The sequence below is a fragment of the Tursiops truncatus genome, chromosome 12 (assembly GCF_011762595.2).
Source record: "Tursiops truncatus isolate mTurTru1 chromosome 12, mTurTru1.mat.Y, whole genome shotgun sequence".
In the NCBI taxonomy this organism is placed as follows: Eukaryota; Metazoa; Chordata; class Mammalia; order Artiodactyla; family Delphinidae; genus Tursiops; species Tursiops truncatus.
Window position 1 is genome coordinate 1,566,277 of NC_047045.1, and position 16,869 is coordinate 1,583,145.

The 16,869-nt window shown below is 38.3% G+C and overlaps 1 protein-coding gene across 1 annotated transcript in view; it reads right to left on the reverse strand.

Moving 5' to 3' along the window:
* EYS (eyes shut homolog) overlaps positions 1-16,869 on the reverse strand; it is a 1,685,417-nt gene that overhangs the window by 137,185 nt on the left and 1,531,363 nt on the right. The window contains exon 34 of the mRNA XM_033867388.2: positions 11,476-11,648. Coding sequence (XP_033723279.1) covers positions 11,476-11,648 — 173 coding nt within the window. The remainder of the gene's footprint in view (positions 1-11,475; positions 11,649-16,869) is intronic.

Below are 16,869 nucleotides of genomic sequence, written 5' to 3' on the forward strand. Positions count from 1 at the left end.
GATCAAGTCATTGACTCATTGAGGAAAATTGTAACAAAACAGAATGCTGAGTGATAAATGCATAATAGAATTTTAAGCACTTCAGATTTTTATTGAATTGTGATGCAGAGAAGGAAGAATGGCTTCCACTTAAACTTATTCTGTTCAGTTTAGGCCTAAGGGGTCTTACCTGGATGTTTATGTTGGGGAAAGCCTTCTCAGAGGGACACATTTCCATAGAATGCCCTTGACTTCCCACAGTGAGGTTGCTGTTGGTATCAGCTGAGGATGCAGTCACTCTGCCCTGCACCCAGGGTCTTCCTACTATCTTTTCCACAGCTCAGGAAGCATGAGCTTAGAGGATGCAAATTTAAGTAACTTGTATTGGGGGGAGTGGGTTGTTTTAAAGGACTTTAAGAACAAGAATAAGCAGCTTTCGAATATGCCACTCCATTGTTTCCTCTAACAATGTCAACCAAATGGAATCATATAATACATTTTATATATTATATATCCCAAGCATTTCAAGGGTAATTTGAAATCAGCTTCTCCAAGTTAGTTTCATGAAGTCAGTGGAATGAATAAAAATTTCAGGCCATGTTTGAAAGGGAAGTGCTAAATCGGTGGTCTCTAAACTTCTGTGATCATGGGTCATATATATTATTTATTTAAATTATATACATATATTAATATAATGTGGACATCATAAAGCATAAAAAAACAAATTAAAAGACTGACATTAAAAAAGGGGAGTAATATTTTCTTCCAATACCACACTGGAGTGTGCATATACCACTTTGGGAACCACTCCAGTATATTCTGTGAAAGGCTTGTTCTGTGAGAAAGAAGAGTGCTGTGTTATTGTACAACTTCTCAGAGTCTTTGTTGTGTGACTACACACTGTGAGTTCCCAAAAGGGGACATTATAAAACTACACAATGTTTTAAAGAAAGGCTGAAGTCAGAGAGCTCTGGTTCCAGATCTACCCACCACTCACAAACTATATCACTGTTGACTAGTTATTTAAATTCTTTGAGCCTCAATTTCCTTATCTGCATGATGAATAATGACATGTCTCCCTGGGTTATTATGTGGATCATGTAGGAATATGTAAAGTAAGTGCTTAGCTGAGGGCCTGGCATACAGCAAGCACCCAATAGATGTGAGTTCATTTCAACCCACTCCTGTTGCCCTAGTGTGCTGTGGAACACACTTTTGGAAAGTTCCATATTAGACTCTTCATTCTTTGATTATTTTACTGGTTTACCTTTTCAATTTGACAGATACTTATTGACTTCCCTCTAAGTAATAGGTTTAGTAGAAGGCTCAGGGTAACAGCTTAGATGAATATTCTGAAGAACTTTCAAATTACTTGCAATTCAGCAAGAATTTGAGATCCTGCCACATGCAGGCACTTTTGGCCCCTTCACCACCGTGGTGATGGCCCAGGAAAAGTGATGTCTACCTTCACACAGTGCACAGTCTGAGGGAGGGATGGTGTGGTGTGTGGCTGGCATTTCAAAGAGAAACAGAAAGACTATATGCCAACAAATTTGACAACCTAGAAGAAATGGACAACTTTCCAGAAACATACAGCCCACCAAAATTGAATCAAGAAGAAATAGATAATTTGAACAGACTGATCACTAGAAGTGAAATATTGAATAGAATCTGTAATAAAAAAAACTTCCTGCAAACAAAAGTCCTGGACCAGATGGCTTCACAGGTGAATTCTACCAAACATACAAAGAATAACTTATACCATTTTTTCTCAAACATCCAAAAGATTGAAGAGGAGAGAACACTCCCAAAGACATTCTATGAAGCCACCATCACCCTGATACCAAGAACCAGACAAAGACACCAACAAAAAAGAAAATTACAGGGGCTTCCCTGGTGGCACAGTGGTTGAGAGTCAGCCTGCTGCTGCAGGGGGCACGGGTTCGTGCCTCAGTCCGGGAGGATCCCACATGCTGCGGAGCGGCTGGGCCGGTGAGCCACGGCCATTGGGCCTGCATGTCCAGAACCTGTGCTCTGCAGTGGGAGAGGCCACAGCAGTGAGAGGCCCGCATACCACAAAAAAAAAGAAAAGAAAAGAAAAGAAAATTACAGACCAGTATCTTCGATGAATATAGATGCAAAAATTCTCAACAAAATATTAGCAAACTGAATCCAACAATACATAAAAAAGATCATACACCACAACCAAGTAGGATTTATCCCAGGTTCACAGGGATGGTTCAACAAATGCAAATCAATCAATGTAATATATCACATTAACAAAAGAAAAGTCAAAAACCACATGATCATCTTGATAGATTCAGAAAAAGCATTTGACAAAATTCAACATCCATTCATGATAAAAACTCTTATCAAAGTGGGAATAGAGGGAACATATATCAACATAATAAAACCATTTATAATAAACCAACAGCCAACATAATACTCAGTGGTGAAAAGCTGAAAGCCTTCCCATTAAAGTTTGAAACAAGACAAAGATGTCCACTCTCACCACTTCTCTTCAATGTAGTATTGGAAGTACTAGCCACAGCAATCAAACAAGAAAGAGAAATAAAAGTTATCCAAATTGGAAAAGAAGATGTAAAATAGTCACTATATACAGCTGACATGATACTATATATAAAAAATCCTAAGGATGCCACACAAAAACTACTAGATCTAACAAATGAATTCGGCAAAGTGGCAGGACACAAGATTAACATTCAGAAATCAGTTGCATTCCTTTACACTAACAATGAAATATCAGAAAAGGAATGTAAGAAAACAATACCTTTTAAAATTGCACCAAAAAATAAATACTTAGGAATAAAACTAACCAAGGTGGTGAAAGACTTGTATGCTGAGAACTATAAAACATTAATAAAGGAAATAAAAAGGATTCAAAGAAATGGAAAGATATCCCATGCTCTTGAATTGGCAGAGTCAATATTGTCAAAATGACTATTCTACCCAAGGCAATCTACAGATTCAGTGCAATCTCTATCAAATTACCCATGACATTTTACACAGAATTAGAACAAATAATCCAAAAAATTATATGGAACCATAAAAGACCCAGAATTGCTAGAGCAATCCTGAGGGGAAAAAAAACAAAGCAAGAAGCATAACTCTCCCAGACTTCAGACAACACTACAAAGCTATGGTAATCAAAACAGTGTGATATTGGTACAAAAACAGGCATAATGATCAATGGAAAAGAATAGAGAGCTCAGAAATAAACCCACACACCTAAGGTCAATTAATCTTCAACAAAGGAGGCAAGAATATAAAATAGGAAAAAGACAGTCTCCTCAGCAAGTGCTGCTGGGAAAGTTGGACAGTTGCATGTAAATCAATGAAGTTAGAGCACACCCTCACATCATGCACAAAAATAAACTCAAAATGGCTTAAAGACTTAAACATAAGACATGACACCATAAAACTCTTAGAAAAGAACATAGGCAAAACATTCCCTGACTTAAATCGTACCAATGTTTCCTTAGGTCAGTCTCCCAAGGCAATAAAAATAAAAACAAAAGGGACCTACAAGATTTTGCACAGCAAAGAAAATCATTTAAAAAAAAAAGCAAAATAACAACCTATGGAATGGGAGAAAATATTTGCAAATGATGTGACTGACAAGGACTTAATCTCCAAAATATACAAACAGCTTATACAACTCAGCAACAACAACAAAAACAACCCAATTGAAAAATGGGCAGAAGACTTCAGTAGAAATTTCTCCAAAGAAGACATAGAGATGAACAGTAGGCACATGAAAAGATGCTCAACATCACTAATTATTAGAGAAATGCAAACGAAAACTACAAAGAGGTATCACTTCACACCTGTCAGTATGGACATAATTAAAAAGTCTAAAAATAACAAATGCTGGAGAGGGTGTGGAGAAAAGGGAACCCTCTTGCACTGTTGGTGGGAATGTAAATTGATACAGCCACTATGGAGAACAGTATGGAGGTTCCTTAAAAAAACTAAAAATAGAATTACCATAAGATCTAGCAATCCCACTCCTGGGAATATACCCAGACAAATCTATAATTCAAAAAGATACATGCACCCCTATGTTCATGGCAATGTTCACAACAGCCAAAACATGGGAACAACCTAAATGTCCACCAATAGATGAATGGATAAAGAAGATATGTACATTGTACATATATACAATGTAATACTACTCAGCCATAAAAAAGAATGGAATAATGCCATTTGCAGCAACATGGATGCAACTAGAGATTATCATACTAAGTGAAGTTAGTCAGAAAGAGAAAGACAAATATCATATGAAATCACTTGTATGTGGAATCTAAAATATGGCACAAATGAACTTATCTACAAAACAGAAACAGACTCGTAGACATAGAGAACAGACTTGTGGTTGCCAAAGGGGTGGGGGAGAGGGAGAGGGATGGAATGGGAGTTTGGGGTTGGTAGATGCAAACTATTGTATTTAGAATGGATAAACAACAAGGTCCTAATGTGTAACACACAGAACTATACTCAGTATCCTGCGATAAACCATAATGGAAAAGAATCTAAAAAAAGAATGCATATAGGTGTATAACTGAGTCACTTTGCTGTACAGGCAGAGATTGACACAACATTGTAAATCAACTATACTTCAATAAAAAAATTAAGAAACAAGAGAATCACAAAATAGTGTGAATTGGAGGGGGGCATTGGGGATAAGTGGGGGTCTGTCCAGTTGGGTTTGTACATGATTTTAAGCAGTTCTTATCTCATCCTAAGGAACACAGGAAGCCATTTACAAGCTCAAAGTCATGGGATGACAAAATATTAGAAAAGACAAAATATGAGCACATCTGTGAATACAAACAAACACAAACCCTGAACTGTATAGCTGCTGCCAGTGTATAGAGTGGTGGGCAATTTATATAACACAGTGGCACCTCCCTCCCCATTTATTTCATTCTTAATAATCAATAAATTTCATTGCCTCTTTACAAAATGTTGACTTTGCAGTTTCTGATGCACCATAAATTTACTCAGACTCTAATCAATTGTCCCTTTCTGTGAAGAGTTTTTAAATGTACAACAATCGTGTTCATGTTCTCTGTTGCTTGTCGCTGGCAGGGGCATCACAGCTGCACAGCTCTTAACCCGACTGATCATAACCTGATGGGTGTGGTGGGATCTGACCGTATTCATTTTATACAAAAAAATCAACTCTTTGTGGGAAAGCCTGGACTGACAGAACTGCAAAGTTAAATTCTCTGGTGAGCTCAGGACAAACTGCAGAGGTTACATTTCCACACACGGTTGACAAAGTCAGTTTGCCATAAATACATTCAGGAGAGACAATTCCGCCTCTGTTCATAGTCGATCCATTTTAAAGACATTTTTAACAAGCAGAAAGTGCTAGTGTTGGGAGGGAGAGTTCTGGGAGGTTGCTAGACAATGACAAAGCCCTGGAATGAGCAGAAGGGACAATTGGCTGTTAGAGTTTAGCTCTTTACTGACAGAATTCCGGAGGCAAAAAATTAGGAAGAGTTCGATGAATAGTCTTTGTTCTCTGCTTAAAAGCAGACAATAACAGATGCATGCCTCACTAGAATTTGAAATGTGAAAATCTACAAACGAATTTGATTTTTTATTTAGTGTGATTGTTAGAAATTGTCTCATGGGGGTAGTTTTAAGAGAAGGGTAATGTTTCATAAGTAAGATCTAAAATTTGCTTTCTAAATTATTTGTCTAATTTGGAAAAACAGAGTTTTTCATTTTGCTGCTTACCTTGGGATATTTCTTTTATAATATTGAAATAATGTCCATACATTATTTGAAAATAATGGGCTGAAAATATATTTTATAAACTTATAATTTATTAAAACTTATAGTATGAAATAAGATAACAAAAGAAATCCTCTACTTTTTCTCTCTTTGAAAAGGAGTCTAAGAACTTATGAACGAAATCAGAAATATTTGAGAAAACATATCAGGTTATAAAGTTTGGGGAAATTTTGACACTGATTGTGTTAGTAAGGATTAGGTTTAACTACATATAGTAGATACCACACAGCAAAATAACAGAGGCATAAGCCAAATAGATTATTTCTCCCTCATGAACAAAAGTCTGATGGTGGGCAATCCCTGGCTGGTGTGATAGTTTTATAGTTACCAGGGATTTAGGCTTATTTCATGTTTTTGCTTCACTATCCTAGCATGTATCTTCCATTTTCAAGGTTGCCTTGTGATCCATGATGATTTTTGGAATTTGAATCATCTCATCCACATTCCAGGTTTAAGAAAGGAGGGCTAGGGGTCATTCCACTCTTAAGCAGTTTTTCCAGAGGTTCGGAAATACTTTGGCTTACATCTGATTGTTCATAATTTAGTCCCATGGCTGCACTCAGCTTTAAGGGAGGCTGAGGCATTTCAGCTGGGTACATTACTGCTCCTAATAAAATCGGGGCTGTATTAACAAAAAAGGAGAGAATATATTGGTTAAACAACTAGCAGACTCTGCCAGAACTGGTATAATTCCCCAAGTCAAAATACCTTTTAATTTTAAAAATAAATTTTATTTATTTATTTGTTTGTTTGTTTGTTTATGGCTCCGTTGGGTCTTCATTGCTGCACGTGGGCTTTCTCTAGTTGTGGCGAGTGGGGGCTACTCTTCGTTGCGGTGCGTGGGCTTCTCATTGCGGTGGCTGCTCTCCTTGCAGATCACGGATTCTAGGCATGCGGGCTTCAGTAGTTGTGGCAGGAGGGCTCAGTAGTTGTGGCTCATGGCTCTAGAGCGCAGGCTCAGTAGTTGTGGCACACAGGCTTAGTTGCTCCACTGCATGTGGGATCTTCCCAGACCAGGGATCCAACCCGTGTCCCACCTTCATTAGTAGGTGGATTCTTAACCACTGCACCACCAAGGAAATCCCCAAAATACCTTTTTATCTCATTGTTTTTAATCGATGGGTGTGTGCATGTGTGTGTGAATGTATTTGTGTATGTGTGTGTGTGTACATATAGATAATTAAATCCAACACCAATCATCGGTAGGAAGCATAATGCCTTTAGAGAAAGATTATAGCATTAATTATAGATACATATAAACCTCATGAAAGACATTCACCAGAAAATATTTTCTGGATACTTTTGTATATATTTTTAAAGACTCATTTGCTTATAGACACAAAGTACTTGTAATAATTATTGGAACAATAGCTGTGACTTTGCTTTGCTGGAATTGCCTCTTGCATAAACAGAAGAAAGGTGCTAATCCACGCGCCAGTGGATTCGTTGGCAAGCGTCCATCAAGGCTACTTGTCACAAGCATTTTGGTGTATGTTGAGACATGTACTTATTTTAATTGCTGCCTTTTTATATGTGTCAATCTAATTTTTTTTCTTTACAGATAGAAAAAAAAGTGAAAGGCAGGAGGTATGCACCTTCCCACTGAACAAAAGGAAAGGCAATTCCCTCAGTTCTTAAAGAAGAGAAAATGCAGACTTCTCAAGGGTTGCATTCAACCCAGAGCAAGTGCAATCACTTTCCTGAGTGCTTTTTCGTGTGGCCACAATCTACTGTCTCCTTACTCCCCTCTGGGATTGGGCTTGATCTTTTCAACACGTCTTTGTAACGAGGAGCTAGAAAACACAGGATTTAAACATGGTGGGAAAGGAAGGATACTGAGGTCATGTGAACAGCTGGGCAATCAAGCAGCTTTTGAGTTGGAGAGAAAAAGCTGGATCTTATCAGAGTAGATGCTGTCAAGAGTCACAAGCTTACATGACATAAAGTTACACTTGTTTGAAGTATGCCATCACAAAATGCCAGCCTGACATTAAGCTGCTTTACAGAGGTATCATGTCCTTAAACAGCCTGCTGAATATCTGTCACTGGGGTGCCACTTTCCTCCCTGATTTTGTGATACCCTGGCTTGCCTCCATGCGCTGTGAAGAGTGTCACCAACTTAGAAAAATTCTTAAAACGAAATTAATTTTGATTTCCTTTGACATCCTAGAGAGTTTCCTTTTTAGCTGGGATGGAGATCCAGCCTCCTCTCCCACATTAAGACGTGGCAGTTTACTGCGCATGTGAGAATCTTGGCTTGACACGCTTAAAAAACCAAAGCATTTTTAAAATTGAAGTATAGCTGATTTACAATGTTGTGTTCATTTCTGCTGTACAGCAAAGTGATTCAGATATATATATATATAATACATTCTTTTCCATTATGGTTTATCATAGGGTATTGGATATAGTGCCCTGTGCTCTACAGTAGGACTCTGTTGTCTATCCATCCTCTATATAACAGTTTGCATCTGCTAACCCTAAACGCCCAGTCCTTCCCTCCCCCCCCCACCCCCAAGCAACCACAAGTCTGTTCTCTATGTCTGTGAGTCTGTTTCTGTTTTGTAGATAAGTTCGTCTGTGTCATATTTTAGATTTCACATATAAGTAGTATTTGTCTTTCTCTGACTTACTTCACTTAGTATGATGATCTCTAGGTCCATCCATGTTGCTGCAAATGGCATTATTTTATTCCAAAAGCATTTTCTATATGATCAGTAACATGTTAGGTACTCTACATGAATGATCTCACTTAATTCTCACTGAATCTCTAAGGTAGGTTCTATTATTATATTCACTGAAGTGGAAGTTCTGAGAGATCCAGGGACTTGCCTGAGATCACTCTGCTGACTAGTCAGCAGAGAATGGGGATTTGAACCCAGCACACCGATTGCAGGGCCTGGGCTTGCAATCAGGATGGTGCTGCTTTCTTCAAAACCTGTGTCCAATGAGTGACCTAGGTTGGGAGGAGAAGGTAAATTAAGAAATATTTATAGAGGGACACAAGAGGGCAAGAGACAAGAGAAAGCGTCTCCCCTTTGTCTTTAGAAAGACATGTGGTTAAGAAAACAAGAAGAGGTTTTTCCTGGTAGGAACAGGCCACAGGAAGTGTGGCTGAGGAGAGCCAAGCACTTTATGAATAAGGCAGCTGGAGCTTTCCATTTCCAGTGTTCATCTCCAACAGCACTGCTGTGATCAACCAGGAACGAATTCCCCAGTGAAACATCAACAAGGTAGGAAATGTCATAATTATATTTTCTATTATCCCCTAAGGAATACATTAGCATGGCAGACATGGCTATAATTTGAAAGAAAAGTGATATGTAGCAAACACAATTGCTGATAAAACAAGCTGAGTTTTTAATCCTCTGGTATTAACAAAAAGGCCAAGATAAGAAAGAGAGTCTCAGTTTTTTCTATGCCTGTTCTCATGTGTGGTTGTAACTGGGCAAGAACCATGCTCAATTGGTTTGCTCTATGCTTCTCTCTAATGAGTAAACGTATGTTCAGCATGTTCTGGACAACCCCCTGGAGGTCAGGTTGGTACCTGAATGGTCCAAGCAATGATTTGGGTGCCACCATCTACCTAGTTCAAACGAACCAACAAACAGAAATCCAGCCATTGTTCTTGATTCAGCCCTTCTCACACTTACCTTTCCATTAAGTTTCCAGTTCTGTCCCCAGAACCGATCTCAAGTTCACTTATTTCATTCTCTACTGCCATCACCCTTGTCTTAGACAAAATTATCTTTTGTCAGGATCAGAGACAGAAGCCTTCTAAAATCAATCTCTAAAATCAAAATGGTTTAAGCAAATACATATAAACCATGTGCCTGTTTGAAACCCGCCGGCCATGGCTTCCTAAGTACTCCAGAAACAGAGTCTAAGCCTTGCTTCTTGTGCGTCAGCTGTGGAAGCGCCTCTCATTCTTCAAAAGGCTCATGCTCTCTCTTTAGGCTTTTCCATTTTCTGAACCTTCTGCCTGGAGACTTGTTTTTCCTCCTTATTCTTTAGACCTCAGCACTGACCTCCCCTCTCCTGGAGTCATTCTTGTGGTGAGATTGGCAACCCTCCCCAGCCACTCTCTTCATCCTTGTTTCCCTCATAATTCTCTTCATAACATTTATATTGTGTCTCGAGCCATTTCTATTTTCTTTTTATCTTCTCAGTCAGAAGGTAAGCTCTATAAGGGCAGAATTCTCAAATGGATCTGGCACATTTGTAGAAACATTAATGGATAGGCTAATTATTTTGAGACATTCCTCTGGATGGGAGCATGCAGGAATTTCTTCTTACTGACACTGAGGCAAAGAGCCTAATAAACTTGGTGTGATCTTTTCTGTCTCAATCATTCATAAATCTTTGCATCTTTGGAACCCTAATGAGACTAAGAGAGGGGAATAAATAAGAATTTTTTTGTAAATACATGAAGATATTCTTGTAAATCTTCATTTCTTATTTCATATGGTCAGTCATTTTTAAGCAGGAAGCGAAATTGATGATTTATCCTTTAGTAATCAAATTTATTGCCATCAATTATATTTTCCAATAGCTTTTAACTAACTGGAATGATTATGTCTAAGAAGCATGAGGTTTTTATAGGGAAGGGCAAGACTTCTGTTCCATCTGTCTATGATGCTCATTGCAAAGGTAAAGCTCGCGTCTAACGTGGTCCTGCCATGCGCACAGCGGGGCCCCTCTCTCAGCTATGCATCAAGTCTCTTTCCTTAGTTCCCTTTAAAGACGTACGTATCAAAACCGTCAATACTTTTTGGTCACGGATTCTTCTTTATTGTAGTTTCAGTTTTCACACCTGTACCAACAGGTGTGCGGCCCCAGCTTTTTGATGAGTCAGCACAGTCTGGATGTGTTAGTGTCATTGTGTGTGTTTCCCGGGATGTAGGGTCTGTGCTCACTTTGGGAGCCTTAGTCTAAAATTTGGCAACGAATATCACTAGTGTCAAAGGGGTAAACATTTTTTTTTATCTTTATGGTGAAAATGAAGATGAAATAAGTCATCCTGAGTTGATTCAATATTAATACCAATTACTTTTAATTCTTTCTGAAAATATTTACAAAGTTTATTTCTGTATATCAAAGCAAATGTTATATTCTTAGGCAATTTGCTTCTTATCTTATATTGTAGCTTCTTGTACATTTTTGTAATAAAGGGTTTCTACATACTGGATTTTCCTAAAGAGAGGAACATGGCTTGTATTTCTGACTTAGTTTCTTGGGATATAATAACCATGTCATGGGTTTTGTTATCTTTAAATAAGAACACCTTGTCTACAATACATAGATTTGTTAATATTATATCCTCAGTTTGCAAACATGATGTAAAATAATTTGATTTTATGTATTTTTCTGATTTTCCTTGCTACTCTTTAAGTATTAGAATGTTGTGGAGATTTTATAATACAGAGATTTTCCGTAGTCTAACTCAGGGAAACCTTATTACCTCCTTTATAATTACTCAGTGGGTATGAGAAATACCTGCTCAGTGACCCATCCCATTAATGGGTCTTGTCTTGACTGACTTGAAAAGAACCAGGGAAAGGATTTGACGGATTTGTTCAGTCAGGTACTGTCCTTGATTTCTCTGAGTGACTTCCTCTCCTCTTCACCCCCTTCTACCTGTGCTCATGCCCAATAATGAAAAGCTCTTACCTTCAGTGCAGAGGAGACCAGACCGTCCATACGGACAGAGGCAGACAATGTCTGTCCCGGATTTAGGAACACAGGTGGCACCATTTCTACATGGGTTGCTTTCACAAGTTGCAAACTGGCACTGCTTGCCCGAGTGCAGCCTTGGACAGTCACAAAACCAAGTTTCACTATCACTGAGAAGGGAAAAGCAATTATAAAACCAATCAGAATACAAAAAATGATCTTTTACACACACACACACACACACACACACACACACACACACGCACACCCCCACATACACACACAAATAAAATTAACAATTGTGTCTTGTCTAGTAAGTGGAGTTTTTTCTTCTCTCTTTCTCTTTCTGTGATTTTAAACTTATGAGTATTTGTAGCTGTGTACTTTACATTGAAAGAAGGTTAATGGCTTTTTAGATTGTCCAAAGCCATGCATTCTATTTTAAGCAGTCTATTTTTATTTTTTATTTAACTCATCTTTTATTTCACCTAAGGTGCCTTTTCAGGGCTTCATTAAATAGGTGTGGTGTTGCCTCAATAAAGTGCTTCAAATGTCTACTAGAAAAATCTATTTTAGGCTCCAAGCTCAGAGGAGAATTTCAAGCTGGGGCTAACCTTCTCCACAGAGGACAAGTCCTCCAAAAGCCACCCTTCTGGTAATTAGGAAAGAAAAGCACAGTGGGGAGCTGTAATGACTACACAGCTCTCCAGCTTAGACTTTGGCTTGGTGGCCCCTGGCCCAGAGTCACCTGTGAAAGAAAAGCTCAGGAAAAATACTCCTCTCACCTGCTGGGGAAACACTCTCCACAGGGGACAGTGACTTAAATCTGTGGTTTCTGCCTTCCCTGCATCTATTCCCCTTTTAAAGTAACAGTAGTTTTAGTTTTCACTTCCAGACCCCCAGCCCTCAAGAATCTCAGCCCCCTGATTGGGAGGGGCAGACCACCTCTTGGTGTCAATCACAGTGATTAGTGCAGGATGGACCCCAGGGCCAAAGTACTGGTGGCATCTGCCTATCCAGAGGGCTGAGGATAAATAACTAATATGTAGCAATGAAAATATTAGAGACTGGGGGAGACTGATAGATTATTGATGATATTATTTGGGTATTAGATCCAACCATTACACAACAGTTCTATAAGCTAGGTATCTTAACCCCCTTTTAGTTTTTAAGCCAATATGAGTTGCGGTTGTGTCACTTGTAGTAAAATGAAGTCCATTTAATATTGATGTCCTTTCCTTCCACTTTTTTCCCTTTCTCCTTGTTACCTTGGTCCACCACGTACCTTGCCATGTATGGATCTAGGTTTTTATCTTTCCTGCTTTCATCTTATCTTCTAAACATGACTGTTAACTCTTAAGTGCAGGTGCCAGGACCACCCTGAAAATTAGGAAGCTAACATATTTTGTCTTCATGACTCAGCCTCCTCCCAATCTGGTTGTAGATTTTACCCACACTATGGACTTGTTCTCTTGTCCTTCTCATCTTTCTGGTCTCTCGATAGCTTCCTTACATCTTTTAATCCCCTTAGTCCAAAATAAATTTGCTCACAAGAAAGTATCATATTCTTTCATACTAATGAATACCCAACTTGGAAATCTGGTGAGGTTTCCCTTTCCTAAAATGTCTACACTTTATATTATTTATCAACGTGAATGGGGTGAAGCACTATGGGGAAGGTATGTATCAGGCAGCTGGTAAAGCTGACTTTGGTGGGGTGAGGCTTTGAGACCTTCAGATTTTGCCAACACATAAGGTGATCCTGTAAGTGATCAGTAACTTACTCATTTTATAACTTTCAGGGCAACTTGCTTAGCAGTTTACAAATAGTAGAAAATATCATAGGTTTCTAGAGTTGGGAAAAAAATTAAAAATCAATGTCACCACCCTAGACAAACTCTTCTGTTTTGGGGCAACAAAACAAAGTTTTGAGGACTCTTGAGCCAACATTGTGCCTTCTTGCCTGAAAATAGTGGTGAAAGAATAGCCAGACCACCTGGCAGGTACAGAGATGCCTTCTGGTGGGACTTAAAGGTTAATTAGGAGCTTAATGTTGTTTGGGGCTATGGATAAATCTAATGTAACTTTGCCCCCACCCACCTAACTTGGAGTTAAAAGCTCAGCATTAAGCATATGTTTTCTAGGACAAAGTGTAGGAGTATAGCACTCTTGAAAGCTGCATTCTAGATCAAATTTATCTTTCCGTAGTAAAGGAGAACATCACATATATGAAAGTCAAACAAATCTAAATATTGATTGATTTAATATAATCAATCATATAGACTTAACCCAAGATGCTTTTATGTTAAACCAAGGAAAACACTAATTTTAATCATGTTCTATTGATAAATCAAGTCTCATTTCCTTTTTGTTTTCATCAGCTCTTGGGAGAATTTGCTTGTATAAATTCATGGGAAGACAACAATTGTCTGCATTGTACATCAGTAGACAGCTAGAGCAGAGAGTGAACTAAAAATTCTCTAGAAAACACTCTATGAAAGGGGAAAATGCCTTCTCTGGCTAAACAAGGGCAAGGGTCCAAAGCCCTCTGACCCATCTTGGTATTTCATTAGTATGTTATTAGAAAGAGTCAGCTTTAACAAATTGAGATTTTGCCAGATGATGGTACCTGTATACACTTCACTTCAAAGTGTACCTTCAAATCTCAGAGGATTTCCTGGAGAGCCAGATACTTCACCAATAGTTTTAATAAAATAAATCTTTGCTACCAGCTGTGTCACACCAGAATCTAAAGGTTACTCCTATTTAGACCTTGCCAAAGATCTCATTCCTAAATCCCAACTTCTTCAGAAGCCAGCAAGTCAGCTGTTTTTGCTGTCATGTAACTCACTTCAGTGCCTCTCTATACCCTGAAGCAAATGGCAGTGTCGACCAGGAAAGTGAGTGACCTGAGGTTGAAGGACCCTATGTAACAGTCGATTTTTGGATAACGATTAAAACAATGTCACCCTCCCTCACCCAGTTTACTCCAGATGTTGTAACGTTGCTGTGAATTTATTGTGCGCTGTTTAATTAGTTATGGGAGAATTATCCACATGGAATATGCAAACCATCTAGAAAACTGTTTTGCAAATCTTCCTCTAAGGAGGTCAGGACAATTTTCTCAATGGAAAGTAGTTGTGGGAGAGAACTTAGATGTTGAGGAAGCTTTCACCTGTACTCCAGAATACCGTATTTATTGCCAACTGCTGTCAACCAGTATCCTCTGTCACTGACAGCCATGTGCCATGGGATAAATGAGCGTTGCTTCTGCTCTTGTTGGGGAGACAACATAAGTGCATGAACTAGTCTCTGTAAGACATAGCATGTGTATGTGACAAGAGAATTTAGGCAGTAGCAAGGATTTTAAAGTCTTAGTTCTGTAATGCATGGATTCAGATGTCGGTGGCTTCTAAAAGTTGGTCTGAACTACATAATGTTACCAGTGAATCTCCCGTGGAGATCTTAAAATGTGCATTCCTGAGCTCCCCTTGCTCTCTGAGATTCTGATTTAGGAGATCTGGGGTGAGGTCGAGATTCTGCAGTTAAGAAATTTATGAGGTGATCCTCTTGCATAGTCTATTTGAGCTTAAACCAGCTCTCCAGAGACTAATTTTCTCTCCAGAGTAAAAGCTTGATGGGCACTAGTTACTATTGTGTTCTTAGCAGGATGCCAGGGCATTATAACTTTCTTTCTTTTTTGGGGTAACATTTTGACTTTTGACTAACATACATCTGAAAACATGATATTTACCCATCAAAGTACAAAGATTAGAGGGTTTTTATTTTACTAGTGCCATATAGGGTCTATTGCACATATATTTTACACTTGACAACAACATGAAGCAGAAAAATATTCACTCATTTTAAACCTTAAAAAAACCCACCCATCTAAGTGTATGCAAACATCTGTATATTTTGCACTATAACTGCTACAATGTATTTGATTACAAGTCACAATACAGTCAGCATACCAAATGATTGTCATTAAGTTTCTATGTTTATTAAAAATTATCTTTAGAAAATTTAGCTGACTAACAAAGTCAAAGACGCTGGCTTGAAAAGGATGCTCCTTATTTACATAGCACAGCCAGATGCCTGAAAACCTTCTAGAACTAAAAGGACTCCTCATGTATTAACTTAAAAAATAAATAACTCTTTCTGCACTCTCTGTATCTCACAGATCATTAGTGGATTTCAAAGCTGACCACCCACAGTGTCAAGAGAGGGAGATTCTCAGCAGGAAAATGTGCAGGAATGAATCCTTATGAATAATGTCTCTAGACACTTCTAAAAAATAAAATGACTGTTTGCAAAAAGAGCCCATCTCTCTTCATAGGCTCTTCTATTTATAGCACACATCACAGGCTTAGGGAAGAATGCAAAAGGGATCCTGAATAGCTGTGGTTCAAGAGGGACTGCCATTCTGCTTTCAGGAATTTCCCAAACTACAACCACAGAGCAATCCCCCCACCCCCAGAATTCCTTCACATTTTTGAACTCCTTTCAAAGAAGTTTTCAGCTGTGTGTGGAGACTTGCTGTCCCAGCACCACACATAGTTGTTTTGTCTGTCTCTAAGACAAAGCTGCTTAAAAGGATGCTATTTCTTGCAACAAGGCATGCCATCATACTGGACATTTTTCATTTTTAACTTTTGCTTTTTAAAAGTAGCCAAACCTGAAAATAATAGAAAAAAATCAAAACGAAAATTATCTTAAGGTGGTCTGGAAAGTGAACTAGGAGAAACATCGCCTGTATAATCTACCCATGAACAGAGAGGCTGGAGAAAATGTCTTTCTGTTTCAGGAGCTTTTTACTTTATATGGAAAGAATTTACTAAAGGCAGAAACAAAGAAGATGGAAAATGATAAGAGCAATAATAAAAGTCACAGACTCACATGTGAAGAAAATATAAAACATACCTAAAACAGGAATAATTCACAAAACATATAAAATATTTTTGTTTCTTCCTGTTCTAGGAGCTACCGATTCTATCTCATGGGTATTTTGTGAAGAAAATTTGAATTTATGTTATAATCTCTCTCTTTTTCTCCCTCTATCCCTCCTCCTCTCTCTTAAAACCATGGTTCAAGACCTTTTACAAAAGGTCTTCATTGATAAAGAAAAATGATCAGAAATTCCTTCCCAGCAAGAGACATCTTTTCCATTTCTTTTGCTTTGGACCCACTTGTCCTTATGAAATGGAGATAAAGCCTTGCTTCCAAGGGAGGAGACTCAGAAAATATCAAACCCCAAACAGACAGCTAACATAGTAAAAGCGGCCATAAGCTAAATAAATTAAATGAGATATGCATGAAAATGTGCCTAGCACAGTATGTGACACTGATCAGCTATTCATTATATTTTAGGGAAAAGAGGGGGCATAGGTG